General features: G+C 41.6%; 1 protein-coding gene and 1 long non-coding RNA gene across 6 annotated transcripts in view; one reads left to right on the forward strand and one right to left on the reverse strand.

The window, feature by feature from the left end:
* The window catches only part of LOC106022715, a 30,660-nt gene extending 25,696 nt beyond the window's left edge, over window positions 1-4,964 (forward strand). For both annotated transcript variants that reach the window (XR_002381673.2, XR_001197621.3), the window contains one exon: window positions 4,789-4,964. This is a non-coding gene — a long non-coding RNA (uncharacterized LOC106022715). The remainder of the gene's footprint in view (window positions 1-4,788) is intronic.
* The window catches only part of LOC101826429 (sulfotransferase 1C1), a 29,511-nt gene extending 13,485 nt beyond the window's left edge, over window positions 1-16,026 (reverse strand). The window contains exon 1 of one of the 4 annotated variants that reach the window (XM_040729536.1): window positions 15,829-16,026. In XM_040729536.1, coding sequence (XP_040585470.1) covers window positions 15,829-15,837 — 9 coding nt within the window. In that variant the 5' untranslated portion in view covers window positions 15,838-16,026. Of the gene's footprint in view, window positions 1-14,382; window positions 14,469-15,651 lie in introns of those variants that run through there. The other 3 variants (XM_021223939.2, XM_040729537.1, XM_040729534.1) reach the window with 3 other exon arrangements.
* Window positions 16,027-16,073: the final 47 nt, after the last annotated feature.

The following is a 16,073-nucleotide window of genomic DNA, read 5'->3' on the forward strand; positions in this document are numbered from 1 at the left end:
CCACACTAGTTAGCTATACTAGTGTGGCACACACCTTTAATCCCAGGACTCAGAAGACAGGAAGATGGATTGAAGTCCACCCTAGCCTACACAGGAGTGAAGAATAACAGAGCTCCACACCTTTGATACCAATACCAGGGATCACAAACCTTTAATCCCAGCACTAGGGAGGTGGAGACTATGGCTGGGTGGAGAAAGGAATATTAGGAGACAGGAACTGAGAATTTTTCCTCTGAGGATTCATGGAGACAGGACTGCCTTTTCAGCTTGGTAGAAATCAGATCTACTGGCTTGACTACTTTGCTTCTCTTATCTTCATTTAGCATGAAGCTTGAACTCCTGTATCTGTCTCTGGGTTTTTGATTACTGTGATACAGACATGGGCTTGTGTCATAGTTCATAGCTACCTGTGATGTTTGAGCAGCATGAAGTGGACTGTATGTGAAGTGGGCAGAGGTAGGCTCACTAACTAGCAGAAATACAAAAATGACTACATGTAACATCTTTTTAGGGTTTGCCCCTGTGGGATTGTGACCATCAAATGTTCCCAGCATGGCAGTCTGGCTGACAGAAATTTTCTGGAAGTCTACAGTGATGGGTCTCACCTGAAAGGCAGCCACCACTTAAAACCACCTCATCTTTCTTTGGGAGAAAACCCAACAACTTGAGATGCGACAGAGAATTTTGTTTTAGTTTCTTGATATCTTAGAATTAAATTTATCATAGATCTGTGTGTTGTTGCATACCTGTAATCAGTCATAGGCAACTGGAAGCTGAGGCAGGAGAGTAAAATTTGAGACTAGTCTAGGCTTTATAGACACATACACTCATACCCTTTTTATATAAAAATTATAGAACTATAGAAAGTGAAGCCATAACATTTCTGTTTCTGTCCTAAGTTTAAGAATGATATTGGTATGTTTAGCTAGTGCTTACATAGCTAAGAAATTGATATACTGAAACAGCTAACTTGCAGTTAGGGTCTAATGTATTATTGGGGAATTTTGCTTGCAGATGAAAGCTCTCTCAGACTTGTAAGTAGGAGAATATGAGTTATCATACTGATAAGCTTAACTTGGAAGATTGGGATATTTTTGAGGTAGGATATTCATCTGCAAAGTGAGGGGTCACACTGCCACCCACAGTTCTCAACCTTGCATGTGAGTTCAACAATGGCCACTCCATTCATAACAAGCATATGTTCTGTGGACACTCTGCTCCCATTTATAGCACCCAAAGCGATCCAGAGGAATAGGCCAGAGTATGTGACAGGCTTGACTGGACTGTGGCTTGGCATCCCTCTCCTGTCATAGTGTAGCTGTGGGGTCCTACACTGGGATGTTCATCCTCTCTTCCTCCTGGTGAAGTTTGTTGCCTTGCTATCCATCCATACGGCCAGTCATGTCATTGTTTACAGGCAGCTACAGTAATGCCTGGGAACTCTAGGATGTGGCCAAACTAGAGCTCTAGTTCCTGAGGAAGTGGGCTCAGCTGGGTAAGCTGTTCCTGTCACAGCAGCTTTGCATAACTTGAGAAAGGTCATTTAACCTATCTTCTGTTTATGACTTGCAAACTAGGAAGGACTCTGGGGTAAATAAAATAGGTATGACAGCCATCTTTTGAGGGCATGTCCTTGAAAGAGTTAAAAATCAAATAAGCCTCAGCAACTTTCCCAGAATAGAGCAACTCCACCTGGACTTAGGAATTACTCTGTTCCAAGGACTTTAAGAGATAAACCTCAGCAACTTTTTCAGAGTAGAGCAATTCTGCCTTGACCTCTGAGTTACCTAGTGCCACCCTGTTCCAGGGAATTAAAAAATCCAGACCAGTTTTGTGAAAAGTGAAAAAGGTCACGGTGTAATCCCGAAACCATAGAATGTTCCCTCCTCATAACAACCAATGAAAAAATGTAAGATAACAGGTTGTTCTGCCAAAAATATGAATTAACCTAATTCACACATCAATGAATCCAAAGATCACCTACTCTTATCCAATCCTGAACAGCCTAGGCAGGTACTACCCTGCTTGAAGTGTTTTTTTTTTTTTTCCTTTAAAAACCCTTTGCAACTGAGGCCAGGTATTCTATTTACTGCAGCTGCTGGGCCAGTTTGCTGGACAGGGTCCCTGCTGAGTCTTGTGACTTAACATTAAACCTTATGCATTTGGATCAGTGAGTCAGCTCTTTGGTGATCTTTTTTGGGGTTCTCACAAACTTGGCATAACAGTCCTCCCCTTGCATTCTGAAATGACAAACTTACTGAAAGTATGTTGAGATTTCCCAGGAATTCATGCCAGTGAGGTCAGAGGTGAGGAAGCACAGGGCAGGCGGAGCTTCAGGTAGGTCCTGAAGCAGCCTGAGATAAGAGCAGTTTTTGAAAAATTTGATTATGTCTCAAATACTAAATGCATTGTGGGAAGCAAATGTGTATGAAGTAATGGGAAGAAGCCTAAATGCACACTGCTAAGTGGAAGAGACCTGTCTGAAATGGTGAGACACTACTGAAGTCCAACTGTGTGGGGACACCAGACCTTGAGCAGAAACCCACTTCCCCTTCGGCCTGGGAGCAGGCATCTGTGTAATGTTTACTGAAAACAATTCAGTGCTTTAAAGCTCTTGATAGGGCTCAGATAAGGGCTTACTCACTGAAATACCATGCCTTTCACACCCCCTATGGCTAGATGCCTCTTCCTGTTTCCCTGCGGTGTCTCCCTGATTCTGGGGCAGGAGATTAAACCACCAGCCAGGAGGGTGAGAAGTCTGGAAAGAATGGTATGTAGATGAATGGCAGAAGTCCTTAAAAAGGGAAGCTCTTTTTTCTTGGGGAGACTTCTCCTGAGAGCTCTCTCCTAAGTGGACTGGGGTCTCCTCCTAAGCTGACTTGGGAAGCATAAAGTTTTCTTAAAGCAACCGACCGGTCTCTGTGTCATCTATCCCGACCACCTCGCTACATTCTCGGATGCAGGCCGCACAGCAGGTGCGCCACAACTGTGTAGTCTTATTAAGATGGTGAGACCATGGAGACGGTGGAGGTCAGTGGGGGTCCAGGACTAGATGGGAGGATGAGCAGAGAGAGCATGGGGTGGGGAAATGACTGTACGATAGTGAGTGAATTCTCATCATTATATAAACTCCATAGGATGTGGTGTTGTGAAGAGTTTCTCAGGCATGGTGGTGGTCGCTTGTCAACCCAAAACTGAGAAGGGAAGGAAGAGGTTATCCTCAGCTACATAGTGAGTTTGAGGCCAATCTATGAGATACTGCTGAGAGACAGACAGACAGAGAGAGAGAGAGAGAGACAGACAGACAGACAGACAGACAGACAGACAGACAGAGAGAGAGACAGAGACAGATAGGGACAGAGAGACAGAGAGAGAGAAAGAGAGTTGAATATGCCATTGGAAGAGCTGAAGCCAAGAAAGTAGGCAGGCAGCTCCTCCTAAGACTTCCAAGAATACAGTTTCACCCCTAACAGCCTGACCTCAGGACTTGTATCTTGGAACCTGGAAGCTAGAAATTTTGTGTTGCTTTCAACCACCACATTTGTAGTAATCTACTATTGCAGCAATATGAAACTGACACAACAGCTATCCAGAAGTGAAAAATAAGCCAGGATCTCATCCAGAAACTAGCTGAGTTGGGACTTTGTAGAGGACATTAGGGCAAATAAGCAAACAGTGTTGTAAAATCACTGGTTAACCACAGAATACAAACCCACAACCTCCTCATCAGTTTGTTTGAAATTACTAAAGCCCTAGCAAGGCTTTTCTTTGTAAATTATTTGATGACATGCCTTCCTGACTTGTATACTTGTGGTGTTTTGAAAGAAAATAGCCTCCATAGGTGAATAAGAAGTGGCACTATTTGGAGGCATGGCCTTGTTGGGAAAATCTGTGTCACTAGGGTGGGCTTTGACATGCTCAAGACAGACCTAGTGTTTCAGTCTCTTCCTGTTGCCCATGGATCCATATTGTAGAGCTCTCACCTACTGCTCCAGCACCATGTCTCCCTGCATGTCTCCATGCTTCTGCCATGATGATAATGAACTAAACCTCTGAGCTATAAGCCAGCCCCAATTAAATGTTTTCCTTATAAGGTTTCCCTGGTCATGGTGTCTCTTTATAGCAATAAAACCCAAGGTGGGTTAATCAGACCTGAGGTAACAACCCTTCTTATCCTGTGCACAAGTAAGTTGTCTGTCCAGTCCCGTCTGTCCCATCTCCCCCCCACCCATGTCACTCAGTCTAGGATCAGAAGTTGTAACGACTGGATGAGGACAGTAAAGACACAACATCCTGGAAGCACTAGAAACTCCTCAGCCTAGCAGAAATAGTTTTTGTGGGATAGGAACCACCAGGGGTCAGAGGGGCAGGACATACTCCCTACCTGAAGAAATGGGAGCCTTTGCCTTGTGTCCTTCCCTAGAAATGTGTGGTGTATAGCAGAGAGAGAGTATTCACACACACACACACACACACACACACACACACACACACACACAGCACCGATGTTATAATACTGCTTGTGGGGGACCTTGGCAGATTCCATGTTGCACCCAAACATGCCAGGCAGACAGAGCTTGAGTGGGAAGTTTTATTAAAGAGGAAAGGAAGAAGTGGGCAGAGGGGAGAGAGAGAAGAGAGAGGGGAAAGGGGAGAGAGGAGGGCACAGGGACACCCAGAGTGTAAGTGGGTGGAGTTTTCTTCTTAAAGGGCCAGTGTAGCATTGGCAAGTTCACAAGGGGCAGGAGCCAGATTGTTTTTGATTGTTTTTGTTTTGTTTTGAAACAGGGTCTCACTATGGAGCATTGACCAGGCTGTCTGAAAAACAGAACCACCTGTCTGCTGTGATTAAAGGCATGTGGCACCAGTTGTGCCTACAGTTTGTAATTTAATCACCACTCCTGGAAAAAAAAAACATATCTAAGAACAACATGAAATCTGACACTGTCTCATTTGCTTAAATATGCACAATATTGACACTGCTTTATTTGTTTAAATAGGCAGAGTATTACAGACAGCTAAAACCACATTACCAGTCTTTCTCCCTCCATTCCTCCTTTACCACAGGGGAAATGATAATCATAACTCAGAACTGGGTCTGTCATCTTAGCAATGATTTTGTAACTTGAATTGCATTTTTATTCATAATAAAATGATAAATAATACTTTCTACCAGATAAATTTTTCCTGGAGCTAAGGCGGTTGCTCAATGGTAGAACATTTACATGGGACTGAATTCCACCATAAGCACCAGGAGGGGAAAAGAACAATAAGGAAGCTGAAACAGGCAAGTAAATAAAAGATGTGAGTGTGTCTCACATGACCTCACTTCTTCATCCGAGCTCTGTCTCTTAGAAGCTGTCAATGGGGGCAACATTTTCTATGGTAGTTTTGCCAAAGTTATTTCATCTGAATCTAAAAACAAGGGGAAAGTTCTTTGTATAAATTCAGGATGTGGGGCATGCTGCATACAAGACAACTGCTCAAAGGTTAACCATGTGCAAAACCAAAGAGGTTAGGAGATTGCCCTAGAATTTGAGTCCAAATGAAAAGAGAATACAATACTATTCTTGGACTCCAATTAAAACATAACAGCCAATTGCCTGGGAAACCAAAGGCCACTCCTGCTAGGGAACTGGGTAGGTTAACTCCACATCTTCACCTCTTCCTCTGATCCACAGATCCAATCCCCTGTTCTCACCCCAAGATCTGAGGCAGAACTACTGATACAGAGTCCCTTCCCATCTCCAGTGGATCAAATAGATAGAGCATACTCTACTAAATTCCCTCCCATTACTCATTGCTTTTTCCCAGCCCCCAACTCTAACAGACACTTCCTGGAAACCCACAGGCCACTCTGACCTGCAATGCAAGTAGGCTAATTACAAATCTACACCTTTCCTTCCATTCCTTCAAGTTCAATACTGCTGTTTCATCCCCAACTCTGTAACATCCTTCTGCTGTGGCCTCTCCTCACACTCTGGCCCCATTTCCAGGGGATTAAACAGATCCTGGTGGAACACATACCTTTCCTCTCTCCTAGATCCCCTAGAACCACCCACCTAGCCCATTTCCATTCCTAAGTGTCAGCTCCCAAAACCCAGAAACACATTTTACCTGGAACCTCCAGTGGCCACACCTATCAGGATCACAGAAGAATTCCCTAACAGGCAACACAGAACCACTACACCCTTCCTAAGAATCAGAGAGGAAACAAAATAAGGAAAAAAATACACACATAAAAAGGACAAGACCAGATATCAGCACCTAGAACTATAATCTTTCCAAGCCCAAGATGCCCTGAAACACAAAAAGACTTTACATAGCCTTTATAAGGAATGAATGAATAAACCCCTTAAAGAAATCTATGAAACAAGAGTGGGAGGAAATCCCTCAAGACCTGAAAATGAAAGTAAAATAAATAAACTCAGATTGAGGGAATTCTGAAAATGAAAAATTTAGGAACTTGAACAGGAATCACAGAGGCAAACTTCACCAACAGAATACAAAAGATGGAAGAGAGAATCTCAGGAATTGAAGACAGCAGAAGAAAAAGATATATCAGTCAATGAAAGTGTTAAATATAAAAAAACTCATGGTACAAGACATCAAGGAAGGGGGACAGTGCACACCTTTAATCCCAGCACTTGGGAGGTAGAGACAGGTGGATCTCTGGGAGTTCAAGACCAGCCTGGTCTACAAGAGCTAGTTCCAGGACAGGCTCCAAAGCTATACAGGGAAACCCTGTCTCAAAAAACAAAACTAAAAAAAAATCAAGGAATTCTGGGACACTATGAAAAGACCAAATCTAAGAATATGGGAAGGAGAATAAACTCAGGAAAAAAGGTACAGAAAATTTTTTCAACAAAATCATAGAAGAAAATTTTCCTGACCTAAAGAAGGAGATGCCTATCAAGGTACAAGATGCATGCTGAACACCAAATAGACTGGAGTAGAGAATAGTACCCAAGGCACATAATAATCAAAACACTGGATAGATAGAAAAAGTAAGAGTATTAAAAGCTGCAAGGGAAAAACATCAAGTAACATACAAAGACAGACATGTTGGAGTTACACCTTACTTCTCAATAGAGACTCTCAAAGCCAGAAGGGCCTGGGCAGATGAGCTGCAAACTCTGAGAGACCACAAATGTCAGCTCAGGTATCAAACTTATCAAAACATTCAGTCACCATGGATGGAGAAAATAATACATCTCATGATAAATTTAAGTAATATCTATCTATAAATCCAGTCCCACAGAGTATACTAGAAGGAAAACATTGAAGAGTTTAATACACCAAAGAAAACACAGGAAATATAGAAACTCAGACCAACAAAATCAAAAGATACACACACACACATACACACACACACACAGAGGCAAGCATGCAAGCAGAAACAACAATCTAACAAGAAACAACAATCATTGATCATTGATATCTTTCAACATTAATGGTCTCAATTCCCCCAATAGAAAGACACAGAATAACAGAATGGATATGAAAACAGTATCCATCTTTCTTCCACATCCAAGAAACACACCTTACCAAGGATAGATATCACCTCAGGGTAAAATGATAGAAAAAGACATTCAAAGCAAACAGATCTAACCAGCAAGTGGGTATCTGAAAAAAAATCCAACAAAACAAAACAATCTTCAAACCAAAACTAATCAGAAAAAATAGGAAAGGACACTACATACTCATAAAAGGAAAATTCCATGAAGATGACATTTCAGTATTTAATATCTATGCCCTAAACACAATTTCATAAAAGAAACACTACTAAAGCTTAAATCACATACTGACACTCACATACTGAGAGTAGAAGACTTCATTATCCCACTCTTGTCAGGTCATCCAGACAAAAACTAAATATAGAAATGCTGGAGCTAACTGACATGATAAACTGAATGTGTCTAACAGGTAATTACAAAACATTTCATCCAAACACAGAAGAATCTCCTTCTCAGTACTTCACGGAACTTTCTCCAAACTTAAGCACATACTCAGACACAAGGCAAGTCACAAAAGACAGAAAAATGTAAGTAACTCACTGCATCCTTTCTGAACACCACAAATTAAAACTGGATACCAACAACAACAGAAATCTTACAAACTTGTGGAAACTAAACTCTCTAGTGAATGAAAATTGGGTCAAGTAGAAATAAGGAAAGACATTCTAGAATTGAATGAAAATGAATATACAGCATGAGCAAACTTATGAGACATGGTGAAGGTCTTCCTAAGAAGCAAGTTCATGACACTAAGTGCCTACATAAAATGAAGAGATCCCATACTGCTAACGTAATAGCATGCTTGAAAGCTCTAGAACAGTGGTCCTCAACCTTCTTAGTGCTGCAACCTCATGTTGTGGTGATCCCCAACCATAAAATTATTTTTGTTTCTACTTCTGTAATTTTGCTACTGTCCTGATTCAATTGTAACATAAATATTTGTGTTTTCTGATGAACTTAGGTAACCCCTGGGAACCAGTCATTTCATCCCCAAAGGGATGCTATTCAATCAAAATGCAGAGTAGTAGTGCCTAATCCTGATGGATACATCTACAGAACACTACTGTACCTAAGGCTCAGGGAACATTGCAGAAGAGAGGGAAGAAAGATTTTAAGACCCAGAGGATCAGTGCATTTACTGTGAGACTGTGTCTTTACTAATATCAGAATATATTAGTACGTATCTATTAATATCATTAAGTCTCAGCAACATTACTGCCCAAACTACTAGATGGGAAAAAATCTCCATGAGGCCTCAAATCCACATAAAAAAAAGTGTAGGTAACGGAGGAAATCTTGAAGTGGGAGAGGTGTTCTTCCCCAGGGAAGTAAAGACCAGTGGTTGTCTAGGGACAAACAGCCCTGAAAACACACATACAAGTGACCTTATACAGTCTAAAGGGTTGTCTTTAGGAATACATATGTATATATAGATACACATTCAATAACAATGAAAAAAGAATTTTAAATAAAGTGTGTAAAGGTATCTGGAAGGGCTGGGGGACGGAAAGGGAAGGGGGAAATGTAATTAAACTGTAATCTCAAAAATAAACATAAAAAACTATATAGGAATATTGAAATAGCACCCTGCATTCTGACCACAGTTGAATAAAGCTAGGTATCAGCAGCAATAGAAACTACAGGAAGTATATGAATTCAATGAGGCTAAGCAATATGCTACTGAAAGATAACTGGGTCAAAAAAGAAACAAAGATGGAAATTTAAAATTACTTTCTAGAATTGAATGAAATGAAAAGACAATATACTAGAACTTTTTGGACATGATGAAGGAAGTCCTAAAAGGAGAGTGTGTAGCACCAAATGCCTACATAAAAAATTTTGATATGGCAAATTAATAACTTAATGCTGCATCCAAAGGCTTTAGTGAAACAAGAACTAACAACACACTGAAGCAGAAGACAGGAATGCAAGAAATGGTGACATACACCTTTAATCCAAGCACTGGAGAGGCAGATTGAGGCAAACCTCTGGAAGTTTCTGATCTGCATAGTAAATTCCCGGACAAACAGCGCTACATATAGAGACCCTGGTTGAAAAAAACAAGCAAACAGTAAACACAAAGAAAAAATCAAACCAGAGCTGACATTAATGAAATAGAGCAAATCAAAAACAACAATACAGGCCGGGCGGTGGTGGCACACGCCTTTAATCCCAGCACTCGGGAGGCAGAGGCAGGCAGATCTCTGGGAGTTTGAGGCAAGGCTGGACCGACAGCCTCCAAACCAAAAAAAAAAAAAAAATCAATACAAAGAATCATTTAAGTGGAGAGGTAGTTAACTAAAAGATTAATAAGATTGAAAAATCTTTGACCAAATTAACAGAGTTCAAATTAATAAAATTGGAAATGAAAAGGGAGATATAACATATTTTACAAGGATATACTATAAAATTTATATGCCACTAACCATGAAAATTTAAATAAACAGATGAATTTCTAAACACATGTGACATAACAAAGTTCAATGAAAATCAGTAATTTAAATAGACCTGTAAAAACCAATGAGATAGAAGCAGTAATTAAATATCTCCCAACTAGGCTAGGCAGGGGTAGCATGCACCTTTAATCCCAGCAGCACTCAAGAATCAGGAAGCAAAGGTAATCAGATCTCTGTGAGTTCAAGGTCAGCCTAGTCTATAGAGTGAGCTCCAGGACAGCCATGGCTGTTATACAGAGAAACCCTGTCTCAAAACAAAAACAAACAAAACAAAAGGAAAAATAACATCTCCCAACTAAAAAGGTCAGATAGATTTAGAGCAGAATTCTATAAGAATTTCAAACAATACCAATTCTTTTCAAATTACTGCATAAAACAAAAAAGGAAGGCATATGTCTAAATTATTTATATGTAGCCAGTAGTATGCTGATAACCAAAACCAGACAAAAACCCACCACTACAACAACAAAATAAAGAGGCTTATATGCCAATATCCCTGATGAACACAGATGCCAAAGTTTCCAAAAAGCTACTTGCAAGCCAGATTCGCAACAAAAGGATTATCCATGTGATAAAGTTGGTTTTATCACAGAGACTCAAGGATGGTTCAAAGATTTATGTAAATCAATTCAATTCCCCCCACAAACAATCAAGGACAGAAACCATAGATCATCTTCTTGGAGCAAAGAAAGCCTTTTATAAAATCTAACACAGCTTCATGATGAAATTTCTGGAGAATCTAAGGATACAAGGAACATGTCTCAATAATAACAAAAAGGCAATAAAGAAGTTCTTTATCAATGTCACACAAATTGAGAGAAACTCAAAACATTTCTACTAAAATGAGGAACAAGACAAGGGTGTCCACTCTCTCCACTCTTGCTCAATATAGTATTATAAGTCTGAGATAGAGAAATAAAACAAGAAAATAGATAAAGATGATGCCAGGCCTAGTGGCTCTCTCTCTCTCTTCCTGCTGCTTGTGGATCCAGATGTATAATGATCAGCTCATTCTGCAATCCCATGTCTGCCTGTGTGCAGCCTTGCTTCCTGCCATGACAGTATCGAACTAAACTTCTGAAACTGAAAGCCGGCCCCAATTAAATACTTTCTGTTATAAGAGTTGCTGTGATTGTGGCATCTATTCATAATGAACACTAAGATAATAGTGTAGAAGCTTCCTAAAATATGCATACACACACAAATACACACACAAATACACACACACATATGTATTTATATACAAATATATGTATATGTATATATGGTTTATAATAGAGTCGCAATGCTTCTCCCAGAAACCATAGCTATCAAATAAAAAGTCCAGTGCCAAATATGTGTTACCTCTTTTTTAGTTGTTGGTTGGCAGGGTTCCATAAACTCTACCCTGATAACACAAGCTGTTGCCATTGCTCTTGATTGCCATTCAAAAATCTACAGTAAAACCCTACGTCTGAGGCCAGCCTAGTCTAAAAGCAAGTTCCAAAGCTACAGAGAAACCCTGTCTCCAAACAAAATAATAATAATAATAATAATAACAATAATAATAACAACAACAACATTTGGATGGTTTAGTCTGATAGTGCACATGGATATACATGCATATGTGTGTGTATGTATGTACATAAGTGTGTGTATATGTATATTTACATGCCCAAAATGGAGCGGGCACACAATGGGGGAAGACATGCACAAAGAATGTCAGTTGGTGGACCTAGAAAATGTTGCCTTTTTTTCTATTTTTTGTAGGTTTAATGGTTTTTTTATTTTAAGAAAAGTATATGGACAGATGAAAAATCTCATTTGTTCATCCTATTGATTATGTGATGTAAATAAGATCTGCTTATGTATGTGACAGGCAGCTTGTCATTTCAAATTTGCAAGCATAATTTTCCCCTTCCTTTGGCATGCCCACACCAACATGGTCGTCTGTATATTGTCCCTGTTCTGACAGGATACTCTTGCTGGGTTGGTTCCTGTCAGACTCACTAATTTTTATAGAACTGGGCTTTGTCTCCGGGCTCCATCACCCCTGGATGAGAGTGCCCTCATCCCAAGGAGCTCTTCTTTTATTTCCTTCCTGTTTTGATTTCCCATGAGTTTTGCTAGTTCTACAAAGCATCAAAGGAGATATTTTAAGAAGTATTTTATATAACCCAAAGAAATATTTTTGCAGCTATACCTAGCTCAGGATATCTGTTCTTCTACACAGTTAGTTATCTCTTCTTGGTTATGACCATTCTATATTATAAATATAAATATCAATGACTATACATTCCATACTTTACTATCTGAAGTCCTAGAGTTTTTTGTTTTGCAAAATTGTCAAGCCATGGAATCAGGCTGACCTGGACTCATTGAATAGCCCAAGTAGCCTCAAACTTTAAATCCCTCTACTTTATGTCTTAGGTCTTAGCCTCCTAAACTTTGGGATTATAGGCATTATCCCACTACTTGTGCTCTTTCAGTAAGTGGAGTTTTAGACAATCAGCTCATTTTTCTGAAGGAGCAAGTACTACAGCTTGGTTCAAGGCTTATGTCTCAGAATATGAGACAGAAACTCAGGATATTATTACCTTGCAGTCTATTCTTTGTGCTACAGGCTGTCTCTGAGGTTGCTGGGCCAGATGAACCTGATGGCTTGCTCTTGCCCTTATTTACCAGGGCTGAAGAGACATTCATCTACAGGTGAGTCTCCAGTTTCACTGAAGAGACATTCATCTACAGGTGAGTCTCCAGTTTCACTGAAGAGACATTCATCTACAGGTGAGTCTCCAGTTTCACTGAAGAGACATTCATCTACAGGTGAGTCTCCAGTTTCACTGAAGAGACATTCATCTACAGGTGAGTCTCCAGTTTCACTGAAGAGACATTCATCTACAGGTGAGTCTCCAGTTTCACTGAAGAGACATTCATCTACAGGTGAGTCTCCAGTTTCACTTTTAGGGGATCTTTAAATTTTTATTTAATATGTTAGGTATCTTATTTTTACGCATGTCAATGCACCATGTACTCTCCCAGTGCCCAAGGAGGTCAGAAAGGGGTGTTGAATGCCCTTGGACTAGAATTACAAAGAATTGAGATGCTCTTAACCCTACGGGGACCACTTTTCTCCAGAACCCCTTGATAAACCCAAGTTTGAGCCAAGCCATTTATTTCTAGTTCCCTGTGCTGCAAACTCTTCTGATATGACCTTCATGGCATTGAAAACCTGGTTGGTAAAGAATGCTAAAAGTAAGCCGTGCGGTGGTGACACATACCTTTAATCCCAGCATTTGGGAGGAACAGGCAGATCTCTGTTGGTTCAAAACTAGCCTGATCTACAGAGTGAAGCCCTGTCTCTAAAAATAAAAACCAAAAAAATAATAACAACAAAAAATGAATGCTTAGAGTGGGAGAAATAGTCTTACCCAGAGACCCACTCTCCTCCTCTCCTCTCCCCAGTTGGTTTTTCAATACAAGTGGTAACCCTGAAAACATACACACAAGTAACATTATAAAATAACTGGGCTGACAGAACCTGCAAGCAACCTAGATGGCCCTCAACTGAAGAGTGGATAGAGAAAATGTGGTACATTTACACAATGGAATGCTATTCAGCAGAAAAAAAAAATGGAATCTTGAAATTTGCAGGTAAATGGACAGCACTAGAAGAAACCACCCTGATTGAGGTAACCCGGTCCCAAAAAGGCAAACATGGTGCATACTCACTCATATATGGATTTTAGACATGGATCGGGAGAGCACCAGCCTACAGTCCCACTGCCAGAGAGTCTAGGAAACAGAACCTTCATCCAGTGACTGATAGAAGCAGAGGCAGATACCCACAACTAAACACTGAACTAAACTCCTGGAACCCAGTGACAGAGAGGGAGGACCGATGAGCAAAGGGGTTAAGACTGGCCTGGTGAAACCCAGAGAAACAGTTGACCTGAACAATGGGGAGATTGCACCCCAGACTGATGGCTTAGAGGCCAGCATGGAACTGATCCAGACTCCCTGAATGTGGATGTCAGTGAGGAGACCTAGGAAATATATCGGGCTTTGGGGCCTAGATCAGTAATTATCCCTGGCATACTTTGGGTGCCCATCCCACAATGAGGGATGCTATCTCAGCCTGGACTCTTGAGGGAGGGCCTAGGCTCTGTCCTGAAGGAAATGACAGACTCTGAAGATCTCCCATGGAGGGCCTCACCCACCCTGGATGACTGAGTGGGGATTGGGTGGGGAGCTGGAAGGAGTGGTGGGGTTTGGGGGAGGAGGGGAGGGAGAGAGAGGGAGCTGGGGTTGACGTGTGGAGCAAGCTTGTTTCTAATTTAAATAAAAAACTTTTCAAAAAATAACTGGGCTGATTGCTAGTGCAATGATGTCATATAATGGGGGCCTGCCACTTCTGAAAATGGACTCACCTCAGATCCACCCATGATAAGCAAGTATAGCTTGCTTCCTGCTCAGCCTTCATCTATTGCTACAGACATAGCCTGGCCTGTGAATCCCCTGTCAGAAAATGATACTGGTACCCAACCAGCTCTGGGGGCGGGGTTTCATCCTGGACTTCTCTGGAAGTTCCAGGACAATCCCCCCAGATCCACCCTGCATCACAGCTGAGCCCCTCTAGAAGCTCTGACTCAGGAATCCCTGCAGATGGCTGGGCCCATGTCATCTTCCTGTGAGTCTGTGAATGCCCCAGCACACCACAGATAAGACTTGCTTCTTAACCCATCGATTTACTATGTCCTTTGCTCTTTTGTGTGTCTCCATGCCAGGGTAACAGAACTAGAGGCCTCTTTCGAGTGAGTGGCCCAGTATGGTGATTTCAGGAAGTTCAGGGACTGTTCACATCACACTTATTACCAGAGCCCAGTGAGGGGCACTATTCAGCTTTGAGGGCATCAGGGGATCACAGGAATGCCCTTAAACACAATAATGTCAGACAATAAAGTCCTGTCTTCATGAGTCACACATCTTCGTGCCTGTAACACTTAAGGAGGCTTTCAGTAAGTCAACCTGTCTCAGAGGTGAAGGAGGAAGCATGTAGGGACACTGGAGTACAGGTGCTTCTGGAAAATACTCTGTCCGTTTCCCCTGTTGCCTTGCAATGTCATGACATCCTTTCAAGTCTCCAGCATACTGAGGGGCCCCTAGATACATACCCTATACCGCCTTTTGGAAAGAGCTGTGCAAACTCTCCTGTAAACCCAGGCTGCCAGGTTTTTGCAGCAAAGGTGAGACCTCTCAGAGAGGATGAGAAGGAAGCAATCCTTCCTACCAAAGGAAGCACAGATGACTATGGCTCAGCCCTTGCCAGTTAGTATCTGTCCTGAACTCTTCAGTCAGCTTGCCTGACCTTGCCTTTGTTGCCTTTCATAACAGCTTTATAAGATGTGGCAGTGACAGCTAGCACAGTGATGGTTCCTCTGACAGCATGGACAGGACCTGTGCTAGTGTCTCCACTGAGGAACGCTTGGCCCTGCTTTATGGCAGATACATTTAACCTTGGTAACTTTTCAGGCAAGCCTTGCTCTTGAATCTAACAATAAGACCAATGACTTGATCCCAGGACTTAAAAATTTTGGGGTTAGAGGCAAAACAGCACTTTTCTCCCATATGATTGGAAAACTATTGCTCTCTTCTGTGCTAGAAACGGTGACCCCCCTCTTTACTTTCCTCTTCCTCACCTTGCTGTCTGTCCTTAAGGAGATCTCGCCTGGTAACCCAGGAAGATAGTCGGTAATACTCACAGGATTTCAGATGAGGGGCTTTCTATACCTTGGCCCGTGCTCCCTGCTTGTTGAGCATTGATAATGTCACTGTCTTTAGACTATTCTTCCAGAGCAGCTCTTGCGTTTTCCTACCTGATGCATGCCACCTGCAGAGGAAAGTCGTGGGCAGTTGCTGCATTAATCCTCTCCTTTCCTCCCTACATATAGGAGCATGCTTAGGGCGGGCCATGGATCAGGCTACACAAACACAGGTGTAGAGCAATCAGAGGAAGGAGCTGGTAAAGAAGAAACAAGAGCATGCCTGCCTTTGTGTGAATAACCCCTAGGCCCCCTGGTAGCTCGGTGTGACATTGGAGCCAGTGTTCTAATCCTTTGTT

Source organism: Mesocricetus auratus, unplaced genomic scaffold (assembly GCF_017639785.1).
Source record: "Mesocricetus auratus isolate SY011 unplaced genomic scaffold, BCM_Maur_2.0 Super-Scaffold_100021, whole genome shotgun sequence".
Taxonomy (NCBI): Eukaryota; Metazoa; Chordata; class Mammalia; order Rodentia; family Cricetidae; genus Mesocricetus; species Mesocricetus auratus.